The following is a 20232-nucleotide window of genomic DNA, read 5'->3' as shown; positions in this document are numbered from 1 at the left end:
CGCGGGCGAAAAGCTGAACCTGGCCGGTGATCTCGGCCCATAGCTCGAGCAGGCTGGTATCGTCACGGCCTTGGTGCCCACAGCCAGGACGGCACGCAGCGGTGGTGGAGGGTCTTTAGTCGTGCACATGGGGCGATGGGCCGCTGGGTCGTGAGTTGGGGCTTTGGGCAGAAGTGGCAAGGCGTCGACCGGCGGGCTGGGGAGACTTGATAGCCTTTTGGCCAGCCGGCGGTATTGGATCCTGCGCACCAGATTTAACGTTGCGTACCCCCTGTTCGGCACCCCCCCTGTTCGGCACCCTGAAAATCTAACAACGAAATGCCTACTTTTATAAACTGATTTAAATATAAAATTATCAACGGACAAAAATACAATCGTTTTCACGCTTCTCCGGTTCATTAACCTCTTCTTCATCAGCTAAAGGTTCCAAATTTTCTATATCATTTTCCTGCAATCCAATAATGTTCTGTTTGTTAACCAAAAGCTCGTTTGGATCCGGAACCACCCTCCTCCTTTTAACCGGCCGTATTGCCTCCAGTTGTGCTTCCAATAAGCTGATTTTTTGCTGGGCGCTAGCCAAAAGGGTATCTTTGGCTTCGAAGCTTTTTTGGACTTTTGCAAATAAAAGACGTGAAGTAGCGTTGGTTTTGTTGGATTGGGAAAGTTTTTGCAGTTGAAGTCGGATATCTCGGGTCGTTTTAGGGGTTTTCCAAATAAGTAAAGACGGGTCGTTAATTTTTTGGGCTGGGCTTTCCGGTGTTTTATCCCTTTGCAAACCGTTGTTTTTATCTTTTATAACGTTGGCGTTGCTATTTTCTAACAAAAAAGGGCTTAAAAGTGGTTTAACCAAGTTTACCGGCCATAACCCCGTTGTACGCCAACCAGATTGAATGGTTTTTGCTATAAATGCTTTTAATCTGGCCTTTCGATAACAAAGTAGGAAATTTCGTTTTCCAATAACTGTTGAACAGCAAAATTGGCTAACAAATCCAAGTTGACGTCGATAAGCTTCTTTTAACGGCCCAAAAACCGATAGATCCAATGGTTGAAGAACGTGTGACGAATGAGGGGGTAAATATAGGAGTTGAATATTATTTTGCAAGCAAAGAAGCATAAATTCGTCCGTTATATGTGATCCATGGCCATCCAAAACTAATAACCGCTTTTCAGGGGTTAAAGGTTGGGTATACGGAATAAACACCTTTTTTAACCATTCGATAGCCGTTTGGTTATTTGTCCACCCGTTTTCGGTTGCATGAAATTGCCAATTATCGAAAGGGCTTAAATCCGTGGGAAACCATTGTTGTTGTACGTTTTTTCCCTTAAAATAACGAGGGGAGGGAGGGCAACGCCCGTAGCCGATATACATTCGATTATAGTCGTCCAACCACGCGTTCCGGGCTCTTTTCGTTGCAACGGCCGGATCCCGTTAAGCCCTAATACTAGGCCATTAGATCCTTTGCCTTCCATTATACCGGTTTCGTCCATATTCCAACGGTTTTCCGGTTTAATAGCGTTAATAACCGGGTTCGTAATATAAAGCCACCAAGATTTAATTACCTCCGTAGTAGCGCCATTAACCCGGGCGTTATCTATTCGACGGGGCCTTTGGGTTTTAAGGATTGGATAACGAGCCAAAAAACGAGTTATCCAACGTTTTCCAAGGCCTTTTGTCTCTCCGGCGGCTTGAAGAATTCGTTCGGCAAAAAAGCGTAATTCTTGATGCGTTGGCGGAAGCCCTAAAGCTGTTTGGGTAAGTACCCAATCAGCCAAATGCTTTTCCTGTTCCGTGGAAAGCCTTTGAAAAGGGCTTTGTGCTTTTTTATAAGGTTGAGAACCTTTAAGTCGACTTTGAAGTGTAGACCTAGGTATTCCCCATTTTCGGGAGGTTTTTGCAATTGGATTGCCATTATTGACGTCGTTAATTGCAGATATAAGCTGTTTTTCAGTATATTGCTTCATTGGAAAATGGAGAATTAAAATCAGAAAAAAGTAAATCCAAAAGTGACAGATTCATCGAGATATTTATAATAGAAGTTGGAGGATAAAAATAAAAGTGTTGTTATTTTTGGGTGCCGAACAGGGGGGGGGTGCCGAACAGGGGGTACGCAACGTTAGTTTTTGCCATGGGACTTTGAGGAGAGGCATGGTTTGTGATTTTTTTTCTTGTCTTTTTGAGAATCTAGACTTGTGGAAAATGAAGAGAAAGAATGGAGGAGAATGATTGGTTTGATTTGGACCTGACCTTGGGAACTCGCCATATTTGTGGGAGGGGGATTTAACAAGAATGATATGGGGCTAACAGGGTGACAATCAAATCCCTCGAGAGGGCCCATCAAAGCACTTTGCAACAAAGCAATAACAGCCAGCCAATGACGATAAAGAAGAGCTGTTTGAGAGCTCTTGTAGACAAAAACAAAGATCACAAAATCGTGACTCAGCAAGCTTGGGTATCTGACATGAGCTGAGTTCTAACAAGAGCACCTAGCCTTTTTATTTGCCTGACCCTCCTGTGCCTCCACGGTGCGGCGAAGCAGGAGCAATAAATGTGATTTAGAAAACAGCATTATGTCGGTCCGCAGATAAATGCGACCAGGAAGTATTACTCTTTGCAGTCGAGCATCGCTCCAAGGAGCCTGATGTTTGAGACAAATTGTCAGAATGGTATTCTACATTGGCACTCCTGGAGAATACTGCTACTGCCTGTCACCATGTCGAATAAGCTGGACTGCCAATTCCCAGTTTCGAGATGCTCCTCTGTACAACATGTTTTAGCCAGACTGAGTGCTGGAGTTTTGATAAAGAAAGCTTCAGGCTCGTATAAGACCCTTGCACCTGTCGACGGCTCTTCAATCTTGAATGTAGCTCCTCTCTCCCCACGGCAGCAGCGGTGGGAGCTGATGCACTTTGAGCTGTCAATTTGTACACATCAGCCAAAAGCCTTGGCAAGTGCAGCCCTCCGCTCATCTGACCTGGAATGCCGATTCGACCTTTTCTGCACCCGTGCCAAGGGAACATAAATGCCAGAATTTCAGAATTTGGACGCAAAACATCTGGTGGAGGCGCCAAGGCGCAAAACCGCGCTTCTGTTTCTGCTCGAGCACATGTACAAAGTCCTCAGCGGCCATCAACACCCCACACCGCATTTATCAATCTCGCCCAGCCACGGATATCGCCGTCAAGACTTTGACAGCCTCTGGAGGGAGTTCCGTCCACTAAAGCTTATCGTTGATTCGTTATTGCCCCTGACTCTAGTGCTTTGATAATATTGCCCAAAAAAGGGCTATTGAATATGTTGCTGTTACGATCAAGGTATCGGGGTAACCTGTTCTTAGGGTAAAGTACAGTGGGTTGAAGCAACTGAGCGTCTGACTGGGTAACTGGGGTTCTCAATGACTGGGGGTGAAGTTATGATCGTTCTCAAGTAAGTCTTGAGGTTAACTAGAGTTTGATTGCTGCTAAGCAATCCTAGAATCGAATCTATCTACATGGTAATGAGCGTGCCTTATATAGACTATGTTCCGAATGTGATCTCTCCTGATCTGTCACAGATCGCAGAGATCACTTCCCTTGATCTGTTGTGATCCCTCAATGATCACTGAGATCACTCTTTTGGCAATCACGTGAGGTCACGTGATTCCTTCTTATGTAATCCTCTTTCTGCCGGTCGGTGATTTCTCTGGGCGGGTGTCGTCAGGAGGGGTGTGACCCCACCTGGCCTCCCTGGTACCGGCCCAACTATCTGGTCGTAACAGTTGCGTTGTGAAAATAACCACTACACTGCAGGGGTATTGCTGGGTCGACGGGCGACGAGTGTCTAGCTGTTGTCAATCGGGGTGTATAAATACGTGGTAGAGCCAATTCAAGGTTAAAAATAACGTTGCGTACCCCCTGTTCGGCACCCCCCCTGTTCGGCACCCAAAAATAACAACACTTTTATTTTTATCCTCCAACTTCTATTATAAATATCTCGATGAATCTGTCACTTTTGGATTTACTTTTTTCTGATTTTAATTCTCCATTTTCCAATGAAGCAATATACTGAAAAACAGCTTATATCTGCAATTAACGACGTCAATAATGGCAATCCAATTGCAAAAACCTCCCGAAAATGGGGAATACCTAGGTCTACACTTCAAAGTCGACTTAAAGGTTCTCAACCTTATAAAAAAGCACAAAGCCCTTTTCAAAGGCTTTCCACGGAACAGGAAAAGCATTTGGCTGATTGGGTACTTACCCAAACAGCTTTAGGGCTTCCGCCAACGCATCAAGAATTACGCTTTTTTGCCGAACGAATTCTTCAAGCCGCCGGAGAGACAAAAGGCCTTGGAAAACGTTGGATAACTCGTTTTTTGGCTCGTTATCCAATCCTTAAAACCCAAAGGCCCCGTCGAATAGATAACGCCCGGGTTAATGGCGCTACTACGGAGGTAATTAAATCTTGGTGGCTTTATATTACGAACCCGGTTATTAACGCTATTAAACCGGAAAACCGTTGGAATATGGACGAAACCGGTATAATGGAAGGCAAAGGATCTAATGGCCTAGTATTAGGGCTTAACGGGATCCGGCCGTTGCAACGAAAAGAGCCCGGAACGCGTGGTTGGACGACTATAATCGAATGTATATCGGCTACGGGCGTTGCCCTCCCTCCCCTCGTTATATTTAAGGGAAAAAACGTACAACAACAATGGTTTCCCACGGATTTAAGCCCTTTCGATAATTGGCAATTTCATGCAACCGAAAACGGGTGGACAAATAACCAAACGGCTATCGAATGGTTAAAAAAGGTGTTTATTCCGTATACCCAACCTTTAACCCCTGAAAAGCGGTTATTAGTTTTGGATGGCCATGGATCACATATAACGGACGAATTTATGCTTCTTTGCTTGCAAAATAATATTCAACTCCTATATTTACCCCCTCATTCGTCACACGTTCTTCAACCATTGGATCTATCGGTTTTTGGGCCGTTAAAAGAAGCTTATCGACGTCAACTTGGATTTGTTAGCCAATTTTGCTGTTCAACAGTTATTGGAAAACGAAATTTCCTACTTTGTTATCGAAAGGCCAGATTAAAAGCATTTATAGCAAAAACCATTCAATCTGGTTGGCGTACAACGGGGTTATGGCCGGTAAACTTGGTTAAACCACTTTTAAGCCCTTTTTTGTTAGAAAATAGCAACGCCAACGTTATAAAAGATAAAAACAACGGTTTGCAAAGGGATAAAACACCGGAAAGCCCAGCCCAAAAAATTAACGACCCGTCTTTACTTATTTGGAAAACCCCTAAAACGACCCGAGATATCCGACTTCAACTGCAAAAACTTTCCCAATCCAACAAAACCAACGCTACTTCACGTCTTTTATTTGCAAAAGTCCAAAAAAGCTTCGAAGCCAAAGATACCCTTTTGGCTAGCGCCCAGCAAAAAATCAGCTTATTGGAAGCACAACTGGAGGCAATACGGCCGGTTAAAAGGAGGAGGGTGGTTCCGGATCCAAACGAGCTTTTGGTTAACAAACAGAACATTATTGGATTGCAGGAAAATGATATAGAAAATTTGGAACCTTTAGCTGATGAAGAAGAGGTTAATGAACCGGAGAAGCGTGAAAACGATTGTATTTTTGTCCGTTGATAATTTTATATTTAAATCAGTTTATAAAAGTAGGCATTTCGTTGTTAGATTTTCAGGGTGCCGAACAGGGGGGGTGCCGAACAGGGGGTACGCAACGTTAGAAGTTCCAGCGGGGGGATTCTGCGTCATGGCGCCTGACAAATTAGATTAAAAGGCAACAAGATTTCAATTGCTTTTTTATTGTAAAGCCATTTGCTCTTTGAACTGTAAAGAATGGCTTAAATTAGAGCCGCTTTGCACTTGAATAGAATCTTAATCAGGGATCCACAGCTAGGCCTCGTCCGGTCTTATGCGGCCGCTTTTGTGAAAATTTACAGTCTCTACTTGCGAGGAGAGAAGCCATCGTTCCAATTACAAAAGAAGGCTTGTTTGACAAGCCGCGCCCTGTTTCAAAGCTCCTGCGACCAGATAATTGTATTTCAAGATTGCCAAGAAACCCTCAAAAGCGTTGGAAAAATCCATAAAAAAACAATTGCTTCTTCAGTCAGAAAGTTTAGTCATCATGCGGTTCGACAGCTTTTTCAGCGCCTCGCTTGTCTCGCTAGCGTTTGTCATGGGCGGTGCTGCTGCCATGCCCTCCGACACCACCGGCAAGCCCTCGGGCACCACCGTCGACCCGTCCAAACCCGACTATAGTGCTCCGAGATACTGGATCGACAAATGCATCGTACAGCTTTTGGACGCAACAACCGAAGAAATCGTGATGGAAAGATTCAGCAGTGGATTCGGAATGTGGGACAGCGTGAGCTATCTTGGCCATACTTATCAGTTCCGGTTGGACCAAGACTGCAAAACCATCTGGGGGGACTCGCGAGGGTCGATACACCCGAGCGTCAAGTTCCGAAAGGTTCGGGCCAGAGTTAATATGCACACGAGAAAACTAGACCCACTGTACGTGGTTGATTGATAAGTTGTGGGGGTATAATAACCATAGCTAGCTAGTGATAAACTTATATACGAATACCATCAAGCCACCCAGGCCGTCAAACAATGGACATGTCACGGGCATGGACTAGGATGGTTGATTTATCGGTTAAAGTGGAATTTCTCTGGTCTGTCATTTGGGATGAACCCCTTTGACATGGCACAAGAGACGTTTGCAGCAGTGTGATCCTGGCAATGGCCAAGTATACCCAAGAAAAGCGTTCCTTGGAGACCAGGACGTAATATTTCAGAAACAAGGTATAACGTTGGGCTCCACATCTCCGACCCCCCTAAAGTCCGGCCCCTAAAAATATCTACTCAGCCACATCAACCCTTTGTTTTATTTTATAAATATCTAGACGAATTTTTCACTTTAGAACTTGATTTTTGAAGATTCTTGCTCCAAACTTTCCAATGAAACAGTACACTGAAAATCAGCTTCTTGCTGCCATTTCTGACATAAGAAATGGCAAATCAGTTCACAAAACCTCGCAAAAATGGGGTATTCCTCGGAGTACCCTTCACGATCGTTTAAAGGGGGCCCAGTCAATTCAACAAGCGAAAAGATCTTGTCAAAGGCTTTCACAGGAGCAGGAGACCTATTTGGCAGATTGGGTACTTGCGCAGGCCGCGTTAGGCCTTCCGCCAACGCATCAAGAACTACGCTATTTTGCGGAACGAATTCTTCAGGCCGCCGGAGAAAGAAAAAGCCTTGGGAAACATTGGGTTAGCCGTTTTATAGCCCGATATCCAATTTTGAGAACCCAAAGACCCCGGCGAATAGAAAATGCCCGGGTTAATGGGGCTACAACCGAGGTAATTAAATCTTGGTGGTCCTATTTGAAAAATCCCGTTGTCGATACTATAAAACCGGCCAACCGTTGGAATATGGACGAAACAGGTATAATGGAAGGCAAAGGATCTAATGGCCTGGTGTTAGGGCGTAATAAAATCCGGCCATTACAGCGAAAAGAGCCTGGAACGCGGGGTTGGACGAGCATAATCGAATGTGTATCAGCTACGGGGGCTGTTATACCTCCCCTCGTTATATTTAAGGGGAAAAACGTACAGCAACAATGGTTTCCAGCTGATTTAAGTCCTTTCGATACCTGGCAATTTCATGCAACCGAAAACGGGTGGACAAATCATGAAACAGGTATCGAATGGTTAAAAAAGGTGTTTATTCCGTATACCCAACCTTTAACCCCTGAAAAGCGGTTATTAGTTCTGGATGGCCATGGATCACATATAACGGACGAATTTATGCTTCTTTGCTTGCAAAACAATATTCAACTCCTATATTTACCCCCTCATTCGTCACACGTTCTTCAACCGTTGGATTTATCGGTTTTTGGGCCGTTAAAGGAAGCTTATCGACGTCACCTGGGATTTGTAAACCAGTTTTGCTGTTCAACGGTTGTTGGGAAACGAAACTTTCTACTTTGCTATCGAAAAGCCAGATCAAAAGCATTTATAGCAAAAACCATTCAATCTGGTTGGCGTACGACGGGGTTATGGCCGGTGAACTTGGCAAAACCACTTTTAAACCCTTTTTTATTAGAAAATAGCAACGCCAACGTCGAAAAAGGTAAAAATAACGGCTTCCAAAGGGATAAAACACCGGAAAATCCAACCCAAAAAATTAACGACCAGTCTTTACTTATTTGGAAAACCCCTAAAACGACCCGAGATATTCGACTTCAACTACAGGAAATTTCCCGGTCCGAAAAAAGTAACGCCACTTCACGGCTTTTGTTTGCAAAAGTCCAAAAAAGCTTCGAAACCAAGGATATCTTATTGGCTGAAGCTCAGCAAAAAATCAGTTTGTTAAAAGCAAAATTGGAGGCGGTACGGCCGGTCAAAAGGAAAAGGGTGATTCCGGATCCCAACGAGCTTTTGGTCAGCAAAAAAAACGTTTATGAAGCACAGGAAAATAATAGGGACTGTTTAGAAGCTTTGAACGATGGAGAAGAGGTTAGCGAACCGGGAGAGCCTGACAATGATTGTATTATTGTGCGTTGATAGGTTTACATTTAAATCGGTTTATAAAAGGGGTATTTCGTCGTTACATTTTTCAAGGGGGCCGGACTTTAGGGGGGTCGGAGATGTGGAGCCCAACGTTAGCCAATATACTCTGTCCTGTTACCTGATCGCCCGCACCTACCTGTCCGCCCTGCCTGCCCGTGACATCTTTTAATTTAACCCTTTCGAAATTAATAAATTTTATTTAAAGCAAACGCTTATTATAAAATTAAATTTTAATCCAAGACTTAAAAGTTAATTATAAAAAGTGGTTACTCCTTGTTTTTAAAAGTTACTTTTTTAATTTTTTTTGATATGCGGCGAATTTAATGTCACGTATCTGCCCGACGATATAACAGATACGACAAATAAATTAAAAGATCCTGCAGTACCTGCACTTAGCAAATACCTCGTCGGTCCCAATTATAAGGCTTTGTTACACGAACGTGACATTTAAAATATTACGAAAAAGGGGCAATTGAAAGTTTTACCCGATAAAAACTACTAATATTAAAATTTAAACGGTTTATATTTTAAATATTTAAATCTGTAAAAATAATTTAAATAATAAATAATTAATTATATAATTTTTCAAAATAAATGTTTTGAAGTTTATTTAAAAAATTAACTTATTTACCTCCGAGATAAAATTCCAACTAAATATTATAACAAACGTTAAAAATAATATACTAACCATTTTTGCTACTTTTAATATCGAACTTTTATTTTTTAATAAATAAATAAAAGAGATTATATTATTTATTACCGCTATAAATTGGCAAATTAATTACCAAATTTGGTAAGTTTACTTATATTATCCGATAAAACATATTAAGAAAAAATAAATAAAATATAAAATTTTTCTTTTCATATAATTATTTTAAATTTATTAATTAACGTGGTTCATCAGGACCCCGGACATATCAGGACCCCGGACATTTTTCAACCCAGTTTCATCCTTTATTTTCCACACGTGTTCTTTCCCCCAACAGTAATGGAATCATCAAATTGCGAAGCGCGAATCATTCTTGCTCTAAATGAGCTCCGATCAAGCAAAAAGAAAAGCATACGAAAGGTTGCATTAATATATAATGTCCCAAAATCGACACTACACGACAGAATAAACGGCATCGCTTCTTTGGCCAATCGTCGGCCAGGCAACCAAAAGCTAACGGAAAGGGAAGAGGAAGTAATTGTCCAGTATATACTGGACCTGGATTCCCGAGGGTTTCCAGCCCAGATCGCTGATGTGGCCGCAATGGCCGATCATCTTCTCGCTGCGCGGGACGCGCGACCGGTCGGCAAGCAATGGGCTTATCGCTTCGTACAACGACGCACAGAATTAAAAACGCGTTTTTCTCGCGCTTACGATTTCCAAAGAGCTCTTTGCGAAGATCCTGACGCGTTAAACGCGTGGTTTCAATTGGTGGCCAATATGAGGGCCAAATATGGCATCCAAGACTGCGACATGTACAACTTCGACGAAACCGGCTTTATGATGGGCCAGATTTGCGCTGGAATGGTCGTAACTGGGTCCGAAAGACGCGGAAGAAGGAAAAAAGTACAGCCTGGCAATCGAGAATGGGCGACTGCAATTTGTTGCATCAGTGGCGACGGTTACGATATACCCCCGTATATCATCGTCAAAGGCTTTTACCATTTGTCCAATTGGTATACAGAAGGCGGTCTTCCGGACACGTGGCGCCTCAAACCCACCGTTAATGGATGGACCGACAACGAGACTGGCCTCGACTGGGTTCAGCATTTCGACAACCATACAAAATCGCGGACAAAAGGCGTATATCGGATGTTAGTGCTCGATGGGCACGGCAGTCATCGATCCCCTGAATTCGAGGGCTATTGCAAAAATCACAATATTATTCCACTTTACCTGCCTGCTCATTCATCTCATTTAACCCAGCCACTTGATGTCGGAGTGTTTAACGTCCTTAAGCGGGCGTACGGTCAAAAAATTAACGACTTTATCCGGGCCCACATCACTAACATCAGCAAAGTCGACTTCTTTTTGGCTTTTGCAGCGGCTTACAAAAAGTCAATGACAAAAGAAAATATGGCCGGGGGTTTTCGAGGGGCGGGAATTATCCCCCATAGCCCGGAAATGGTCATATCTAAGCTGGATGTTAGGCTACGGACGCCGTCACCTAAAGAGCTTGATTTTTCCAGCACCGAAACCTGGGTCTCTCAAACACCGCACAACCCGACAGAAGCCGTTAATCAATCTACCCTTGTTAAAAGTCGAATCAACTGTCATCAGGGAAGCTCGCCAACGCCTATTTTTAATGCTGTAAAGCAGCTAGCAAAAGGGTTGGAGTCGATTGCTCATCGAACCACACTTTTGGAAGCGGAGAACCACAGCCTTCGGAAGGCCAACGAAGCGCTTAGCAAGCGGCGCAGGGCTCAAAAAACACGTATCCGCGAAGGAGGGTCATTTACCATACAAGAGGGTCAGAATTTGCTTCAATCAAATGGTGCCGATGGTCTAATATACGAAAAGAAAGATGAAAATGGGGAGGGGAGTAGTGCGCAGCCGGCGACTAAACGACGTTGCGGCAACTGCGGTAAACCTGGACATAATGCACGCACCTGTCAGGAGGATGCAGAAATGTCTGATGTACATATATCCGATTGCATTGAGGTAAATTGAACAACGCTGGCGTTGCAATTGAAATTGGAAGTAGTATTGTGCAGGAAAAGTGTCCGGGGTCCTGATATGTCCGGGGTCCTGATGAACCACGTTACATGGTATTGGAAAAAGTCTATATATTTTAACCGCGGATTAAATATTTAAACTCGTATAATTTTATAAACTGCGTTTGAATTTGAAATTCAAAAATAAATAACGAATTAATTATTACTACTTATAAGATATTACCCGGTATTTATTTTAATCGCGAAAAGATTATGCCGATGATTGACTACCATTAATCTATTTGCACCTATCGACGAAGATTTTACTTTGAGGAAAAGAAAGGAAACAAACAAAGTTTTGAATTTAACGTGACGTAGATAAAGGTATTACCCTGGTGGGACGTTGGTCAGGGGTCGGGGATGTTATATGTTACGAAAAGGATCCCAAAAAGACAAGGCTGCAATATAGGGGCCATTCTATTCGAAAATCTAAAGCCAAGTGTAAAGGAAGAAGAAAGGCACGCAGTGCCAATCGCGTACACGCACTTAAGCGAACACACAACAAACGAACCCGTCCGCCCCGTGAGCGGTTAGGACTTTTGCCGTGTCTTGTTCTGTCTTCATCGGCGAGGTCGCAATTTTCGGGCTGTGCTGTTCCCCGTAGCTGGGCAGCGAACGTCGTGTACACCACTTGCTAGGTCAAACGTGGGCGAGCCAGAAATCGACAGCGGTGATCCCACACACTCCAACCCAGTCGCGTTCTGTGTGAAGAAAGGGCAGTGGCCGGAGGATACTTGACGGAAAATTTCAGCGTCCTGAATTCCCAAAGGCTGAATGAGTGAACGGCTGTTTTTGACAGTGGATTGGTCCATACGCAAAATGAATGGCGGTACACATCTAGACGGACTCTCAGCCGCCACATGACAAACGAGCTTAGATCACCTGGACCCACTAACTGGTTGCCGCAACAACCCGAGCCACTCATAATAAACCCATCATCACTTGATCACAACAGCAAGAATTGAGTCCAAATGGCTTCCAATCACACGCATCTCGCCAGGACCCTCTGTTTCAGCGTCAAAATCCGGGTCGATCAGGTGTTCTGGCAATACTGTCGGGGGAAAGATGGTAGATTTTGCCCTTACTTTGGATACTGCTTCTACTCCTCTGGCAGTAATTCAAGAGCATATCTATGCCAGCGACTTTCCAACAGATTTATCTATTAACCAAACCACATACAACCCGCTGACAGTGCGGCCTATTGGTGTAAACGTCGAAACCAAAGCTTCTGCTGCGGCAGCCGAACAAGGCCGCATTCAACTTGCTTTATGGACCATTGCATGGTACAAGAGAGTCCAGGCATTAGTGGATAGCTGCGCCGATGATATTTGTCTTCCTGACGCCATGCCAGTTATCTTGGTTACTGAGCATGCATGGAACTTGGCGTTCGTCTGCAATAGGGGTGGAGAGGCATTTGAGCTGGTATATGAAATCTCGATTGGGAGCACTTCGAATCTGCGTGATTTATACAAACTTCTGGCTGTATTGCGCATTTTGGGTCACTGGGTAGATAACGTTGAGCTCCACATCTCCGACCCCCCTAAAGTCCGGCCCCTAAAAATATCTACTCAGCCACATCAACCCTTTGTTTTATTTTATAAATATCTAGACGAATTTTTCACTTTAGAACTTGATTTTTGAAGATTCTTGCTCCAAACTTTCCAATGAAACAGTACACTGAAAATCAGCTTCTTGCTGCCATTTCTGACATAAGAAATGGCAAATCAGTTCACAAAACCTCGCAAAAATGGGGTATTCCTCGGAGTACCCTTCACGATCGTTTAAAGGGGGCCCAGTCAATTCAACAAGCGAAAAGATCTTGTCAAAGGCTTTCACAGGAGCAGGAGACCTATTTGGCAGATTGGGTACTTGCGCAGGCCGCGTTAGGCCTTCCGCCAACGCATCAAGAACTACGCTATTTTGCGGAACGAATTCTTCAGGCCGCCGGAGAAAGAAAAAGCCTTGGGAAACATTGGGTTAGCCGTTTTATAGCCCGATATCCAATTTTGAGAACCCAAAGACCCCGGCGAATAGAAAATGCCCGGGTTAATGGGGCTACAACCGAGGTAATTAAATCTTGGTGGTCCTATTTGAAAAATCCCGTTGTCGATACTATAAAACCGGCCAACCGTTGGAATATGGACGAAACAGGTATAATGGAAGGCAAAGGATCTAATTGCCTGGTGTTAGGGCGTAATAAAATCCGGCCATTACAGCGAAAAGAGCCTGGAACGCGGGGTTGGACGAGCATAATCGAATGTGTATCAGCTACGGGGGCTGTTATACCTCCCCTCGTTATATTTAAGGGGAAAAACGTACAGCAACAATGGTTTCCAGCTGATTTAAGTCCTTTCGATACCTGGCAATTTCATGCAACCGAAAACGGGTGGACAAATCATGAAACAGGTATCGAATGGTTAAAAAAGGTGTTTATTCCGTATACCCAACCTTTAACCCCTGAAAAGCGGTTATTAGTTCTGGATGGCCATGGATCACATATAACGGACGAATTTATGCTTCTTTGCTTGCAAAACAATATTCAACTCCTATATTTACCCCCTCATTCGTCACACGTTCTTCAACCGTTGGATTTATCGGTTTTTGGGCCGTTAAAGGAAGCTTATCGACGTCACCTGGGATTTGTAAACCAGTTTTGCTGTTCAACGGTTGTTGGGAAACGAAACTTTCTACTTTGCTATCGAAAAGCCAGATCAAAAGCATTTATAGCAAAAACCATTCAATCTGGTTGGCGTACGACGGGGTTATGGCCGGTGAACTTGGCAAAACCACTTTTAAACCCTTTTTTATTAGAAAATAGCAACGCCAACGTCGAAAAAGGTAAAAATAACGGCTTCCAAAGGGATAAAACACCGGAAAATCCAACCCAAAAAATTAACGACCAGTCTTTACTTATTTGGAAAACCCCTAAAACGACCCGAGATATTCGACTTCAACTACAGGAAATTTCCCGGTCCGAAAAAAGTAACGCCACTTCACGGCTTTTGTTTGCAAAAGTCCAAAAAAGCTTCGAAACCAAGGATATCTTATTGGCTGAAGCTCAGCAAAAAATCAGTTTGTTAAAAGCAAAATTGGAGGCGGTACGGCCGGTCAAAAGGAAAAGGGTGATTCCGGATCCCAACGAGCTTTTGGTCAGCAAAAAAAACGTTTATGAAGCACAGGAAAATAATAGGGACTGTTTAGAAGCTTTGAACGATGGAGAAGAGGTTAGCGAACCGGGAGAGCCTGACAATGATTGTATTATTGTGCGTTGATAGGTTTACATTTAAATCGGTTTATAAAAGGGGTATTTCGTCGTTACATTTTTCAAGGGGGCCGGACTTTAGGGGGGTCGGAGATGTGGAGCCCAACGTTAGTCTAACAAGATACATCCTACAAACGTCCTTGCCCTTCTTGCTTCTTCCTTAATGTCCAGCCTGGAAACGCAACATGCGAAAATACAATACAAATCAACCAATTACCCAACAAGTCATCCAGACCAACAACTGCTACATAAAATTGCCGCATCTCCATCATGTGACGGTCAATCCCCTAGTCCAGTCGGTCCCATCCGGCCGGGGGTAGCGCCATGTGGCGGCCTTTTCCGTTGAACCACGCAGACTGCGCCTCGCCAACGCGCGCGACGGCAGCCTCCCGCACCCTGTCCTTCCAGGCGGCCGAGAGCCTCGCGTCGTACCGGGCCCAGAGCTTCGGGAGGAGCTGCACGTCCTGGGAGCAGTAGTCGCGAATCTCGTCGGGCAGCGGCCGGATGTTGAAGACGGAGTAGGACCCGCCCAGCTCCGGCGCAAAGAGGGCCTTGCCGCGGTCCTTGTTCCTGACCCAAGCGGACCGCTCGCCGAGCCCGAGCCCGGCGTCGAGCTCGATGCACTTGGCCAGCCCCGAGAGGAACCTCCGCCTCCAGCGGTCCCGCGACGCGATCTCCATCAGCTGCAGGTCCGCCACGCCCTGGAGGCCGACGCCAAAGTGCGCAAACAGGGCGTCGGAGTCGTTTCGCACGTCGAAAAACACCTTGGGGATCCAGGGACACTCGAGGATCTGCTTCAGCGTCTGGCCTGCAGATCCACGAGGCTTTGTGGTGAAGGCGTCGGACCCAAGCTTGTGGACGTCGACGAGGTAGACGTGGTCCAGAGGCGCGGCGTAGATTTGCAGGATGGAGATGCTTCCCATGCGACTGAGATTTATCCCCTCGAGGTCGACGTATAAGGATGGAGGGCTGGTAGGGAGAGTCATCAGCGAGCTCAGGACGTCGGCCAGGCGCTCGGTCGTATCAACCAGCTCCACTACCGTGCCTGAAGTCTCGGTACCAAAAGTGGTAGCATGATTGGCATTAACAGACATTTTTGGTGTATTATGCGTGCGTGGATGATGGCTTTCGAGAGCAGGGAGAGTGGTGTATCGTGGCGTGATTTAAACACAGACAAGCAGAGACTCGATTTGAGGGAGAGAGCGGATGTTTATATAATAGAGCTACAGCAGGTACAGGTACCTATCTAACTAAACAAGAGGGTGGCGTATTGTATGCACCAAGCTGTCTAGCGGCCAACTGAGCGGCGAAATGGCGGGCCTAGCTTTTGAATTCAAGAACCAACCAATTTTCAATCGAGAGCCCAGGAACTTTGACGCGAGGGTGTGTTTGTAACTTTGTGCATCCAATTCAAATCGCCAACAAGCGCTGCATGCGAAAGAACCAGAGTAGGCAGCCTGGCCAGAATGGGGGGCCTCGCGCATCCAACTACCAACATGGTGTGAGGGATACTGTGATGAATTCAAGGCATAATGTTGGTCGGGAGGCCTCTGCGGCAGAAAGGCCGTCTTTTGCGGCCAACCAGACGCGTACTTGAATTTGTGCTGGCAATGCTGTACACTTGAACTTCAATGAGGCTGTGTCTGATGTACGAGCGAAGTGTAAAAAGCCAACTGCGCACTGTTGAAGCGAAAAAAAGGAAGTACGCCTGTTCATTTACCGCAACCAAGAACCTCTTCCACCTCTTGCGCAACCCTCTCCCCAGCCCGGACCGCCCCCTCCAGGTACCCCTTCCACTCAAACGCCGTCTCGCCCCCGCCGAAATGCAACGGCCCAAACGGCTCCCTCAGCGCGTGTCCGTGCTCTCTCAAGAACCCGGGGCCCAGGGACCCGGTCGGCGCGCCCTCGAGCCACCCCTCCGTCGTCCACTCGACAAAGTCCACACGCAGCGTGTCGCGGGCCGCCTCCGCCAGGGGCCCGGCGCCGCCGACCAGCGCAGCCAGGTGCTCCACCACGGCGGCGACCCTGGCGCCGTCGCCGGGCAGCGCGTGCCAGGCGGCGGCCTTGGCGCCCGCGATGAACACGGCCAGGCTGTGCTGCCCCGCCGCCGCGTCCGACGTGTCCCACGAGAAGCAGACGGGGCCCGCGGCCGCGCGGCTGGTGAACTTGCCGGCCAGCCGCGCCTCGCGCCACCAGGCGGAGCGGTAGGAGAGGACCGCCTTGGCGTAGATGCCGGGCTTTGAGGCCGAGAGGAGGGCTTGTTTTCCGGCGGGCAGGGCCGGGGAAAAGACGACGTCCTTGTACGTGTTGGTCGGGATGGCGAGGATGACCCTCTTGGCGTGGAAGCGCTGCCCCGACTTGATGGTCACGACGGCGCCGGGTTTGGGTTTTGTGCTCTCGATGCTGATGACGGGGGACGAGAGGTGGATGCGGTCTGCCGGGAGGGTGGCTGCCAGGCTGGTTACGATGGCGGTTGTTCCTGTTGAGTTGGATGGTGGTAAGATTCTGAGTGAGACGCATGGGGGACGATGGGGGACGATGGGGGACGATGGCGGACTGCCTACTCACCGTTTTTGATCTTGAGGTATTGAGCCCCTTGTTCGTCGTCGGTGGCGAGACTCTCAACCCCGCCACCGGAGCCTATGTAATCCAGAAGATAGTGCATGCCAATCTCCTCGGGCTCCCTCCCAACCAGGGCAGTAGAAAGGTGAGCGACAAGATCCACGATGTGAGGGTGCTGGCCAAACATTTGCCCGGCGAGCCATTCAGCGACGCTGACATCTTGGTCCGCCGGAAACGCATCAAAATTATGGAGATCAACCTCTAGAGAAGCATTGTGAATCGTCCCAAGGGCAAGTCCCTCGAGGAGCGCAGCGTCCTCATCTTGGGTCTAGGCACATGGACAGCAGAAAAAGGGTTAGTTTGACCACAGACCCACTAACACGTTATGCAGAGAGAACGTTGAGCAGAGAGCATGGTGGCAAAGCTCACGTTGAACGGATAGCCCTCTGGCAGCCGCGTCACCCTGCCATCCGACCCCTGAAAGACGGCATCGCCCGCAATGTACTGCACCGCGGTCTCCAGCCCAAACAGCCGCGTGAGGTTGTAGACGTGCTCCTGCGTCTTGTTGTTGATCCACGTGGCGCCGAGCTCGATGATCCTGCCGCCGCCCAGGTCTTTGGAGCGACTCTTGCCGCCGAGGGCGTCCCGGGCCTCGAGCACGACCGTCTGGATGCCCGCCTTGTGCAGCTGATACGCAGACGTGAGCCCCGAGAGGCCGCCGCCCACGACCACGACGTCCGTCTCGATCGTGCGGGGGGTCGAGGCCGCCTTGGTGGCCAGGGCGAGGGCGGTGAGGAGCAGATGTAGGGCGTCGAGGGACTTCATGGTGTTTGGGGTTCGTGCTGTGACTTGTTTGTGGAGGTGAATGATGTGAATCAGCCGGATGGATGCTTTGCAAGTGATGGTGATTCTGCTGCTCAATGTCTCTGGTAGTGAAAACAGCTGAGAATCATGCTCAAGAAAAGGTTTCCATATTTATGTTCCGTCGTGTCTATACTGTCGCTCTGGATGCATGGTTCTTCCAGTGCACCAAGAGCATATTGTCTACCGTAAACACATATGATATCACATCCAGCTTGCGCGCAACCAATTCTGACTGATTGGCTGAATCCCGAAAATCCAAGCTGCCCAGAGTGGCTGGCGGTCTAGCGCTCACCCTTTGCAGCCGCCAAGCGGCGCGGTAAAAGCCACTGAGCTGTCGCCGGGCGCCCGCGGGGGAGGCCGCGGAGGCCGGCCGATCTACTGACGCGTAACTGGGTAGAGTCTTGAAAAAGAAAATCATGTCGACAGTATTTGACCAGTCGCTGTCTCGACAGGAATTGTTTAAACCGCCTTGTCTTGCTTGTGCACCACTGCCACTCTTGGCTCTCAAAATACGGCACGGGAAGCAGGAAAATCAAAAACATGACGCAGATGATGTGCATCTTGGAACCCTACCTGTCATTCTGGACTCGTTTCCCATGTCTTTGCGAATCCTTGGCGGTGATTCTCACTCGATTCTCCCCTCTGTAAGGTTGCTCCTGTCAAGAAGATAGCAATTTTGACTAAAAGGCACACCTAGTCATATACTTATTCAAAAGTAAGAAAAGTCACCAAATGGAGTATAAAGCCAAACCGCCCCCCTTAAAAGACCTTTTGTTGATATGAACAGGGTTGCCCATAGCCCCTGACAACAGGCCAGCGGACCAACGAAGCTATTTCAATTGCTTCCTATATTGTTGATCGATTTGTACAAGGCTACAAAAAGTAGGTTTGTCAACGGTAGGACGCCCATTTATAGGGACCTACCCCCTGTCGACTATTGATAGCAAATGCATACGCAAATGCAACGTAATTCTAAACCGACACTTTCTATGTTGAAGTCCTTGGCAAACTCCATATCTACCTTTTGTCTGCTAATCCACCTCTTTGTCAGAGTATAAACTAAAACGGTACAGAATCACCACATTAATCACTCCTACATGCAATCAGACAGTCAGGATCGAATCTCCGTGTATTCCACCGGCCTGGGTGCCGCCTCGGAAACGGGGCCGCGGGTCACCTGATCCCACCCTTTGTATTCCCACTCGCAAACCCACTGTTGCCAAGTTACAGTGGCATGCAAGCCGCGGAAGAGCCACAATTGAAAGCAGATCCGAGATGCTGCCCATTTTACCACGGATCAATTTGCCATTCTTGGTTGAGTTGAGTGGAAATGTAATCCCAACAATAGTGGTCCATCTTGATCTCCAGTGTTTTTATGCCTCTCTTATTATCTGTCTTGTATTTGCAATTGCAGATTGCTCTCCGGTTCTGACATCCGCGATCCACACTCATAACAAGAAGTTCACCCGGGGTGGCATTCCGAGCCGTAATCAACATGTCGCATGTGGTGACAAGCAGCGCGTGTTCCTGTAAGTCTGTGACGGTAACACTAGAACCAAAGTACCTACCTAGTTTGATCACGAGACCAAATTCACTGCACAGTTGCAGCTGTTACGGCGCTGATTTTTCTGGGGTGCCGCACGATACCACGGCCACCGCCTGTTGTATATCATATCAAACAACACCCTGGGAAAGGTGGCGGTCAAAACGTACGGCTAAGTCTTTTTCCGGGCTTCAACGGCGCACTGGTAAAATGACACCCGGCGACTTGGATTCGAGACATGTCGAATGCTCACCCAGTCTGGCGGCAGAGCAAGGAATATTAGACTAGAAACTAGAAACTAGAAAGAACTAGACTAGGCGCGCCAAAGGCCCGAAGGTGGAGTGCATGAACTCGACAGCGCAACCCTGCATGGAGAGTCCGTGGGTACATGGATGCCACCACATGGCCAAGTTGCCCCATGTTTATCAGGGGGCTTGTGGGGCTACCATGTGCGTGGAGTGCGCTAGGGCTGCCCGCTGACAAATGAGCTTGTTTGAATCCATGGGCTCTTTCGACGGAGACAAGAAAATAGACGAGACTTTTTCATTGGCTTGCTTGCTTGGTCATCGTTGATTCCGGCTTACTCACGATAGCTTTGTGCTGGTTTTAATACGCCAAGCACACCAAAAGCAACGTTGTACTTGACGAGTAAAGAGGATGGAAGTGAGTATAGTGAGTATATCACGGGGACTTGTCGTCTTGGAGGGCCT

The 20232-nt window shown here is 47.0% G+C and overlaps 5 protein-coding genes across 5 annotated transcripts; 2 read left to right on the top strand and 3 right to left on the bottom strand.

The window, feature by feature from the left end:
- Positions 1–2849: 2849 nt before the first annotated feature.
- Positions 2850–3128, bottom strand: MGG_16540 (uncharacterized protein; the record flags this gene model as incomplete). Its single annotated transcript, XM_003710987.1, has 2 exons — positions 2850–2912; positions 2973–3128. The coding sequence occupies 2 exons, from the start codon at positions 3126–3128 to the stop codon at positions 2850–2852; spliced, it is 219 nt and encodes a 72-aa protein (XP_003711035.1).
- Positions 3129–6138: 3010 nt separating this feature from the next.
- Positions 6139–6543, top strand: MGG_08607 (uncharacterized protein; the record flags this gene model as incomplete). The annotated part of the gene is made up of 1 exon (XM_003710986.1): positions 6139–6543. The coding sequence occupies one exon, from the start codon at positions 6139–6141 to the stop codon at positions 6541–6543; it is 405 nt and encodes a 134-aa protein (XP_003711034.1).
- Positions 6544–14840: 8297 nt separating this feature from the next.
- Positions 14841–15647, bottom strand: MGG_16539 (uncharacterized protein; the record flags this gene model as incomplete). The annotated part of the gene is made up of 1 exon (XM_003710985.1): positions 14841–15647. The coding sequence occupies one exon, from the start codon at positions 15645–15647 to the stop codon at positions 14841–14843; it is 807 nt and encodes a 268-aa protein (XP_003711033.1).
- Positions 15648–16265: 618 nt separating this feature from the next.
- On the bottom strand, positions 16266–17940 carry MGG_16538 (uncharacterized protein; the record flags this gene model as incomplete). The annotated part of the gene is made up of 3 exons (XM_003710984.1): positions 16266–17032; positions 17122–17443; positions 17545–17940. The coding sequence occupies 3 exons, from the start codon at positions 17938–17940 to the stop codon at positions 16266–16268; spliced, it is 1485 nt and encodes a 494-aa protein (XP_003711032.1).
- Positions 17941–19474: 1534 nt separating this feature from the next.
- MGG_16537 (uncharacterized protein) lies at positions 19475–20002 on the top strand (the record flags this gene model as incomplete). Its single annotated transcript, XM_003710983.1, has 3 exons — positions 19475–19508; positions 19582–19727; positions 19835–20002. 3 exons carry the CDS (start codon positions 19475–19477, stop codon positions 20000–20002), a joined length of 348 nt encoding a protein of 115 aa, XP_003711031.1.
- Between the last annotated feature and the right edge of the window lie 230 nt (positions 20003–20232).

The sequence above is a fragment of the Pyricularia oryzae genome, chromosome 1 (genome assembly GCF_000002495.2).
Source record: "Pyricularia oryzae 70-15 chromosome 1, whole genome shotgun sequence".
NCBI lineage: Eukaryota > Fungi > Ascomycota > Sordariomycetes > Magnaporthales > Pyriculariaceae > Pyricularia > Pyricularia oryzae.
Note: the sequence above shows the minus strand (reverse complement) of the source record. Positions and strands in the feature narration are given on the sequence as shown.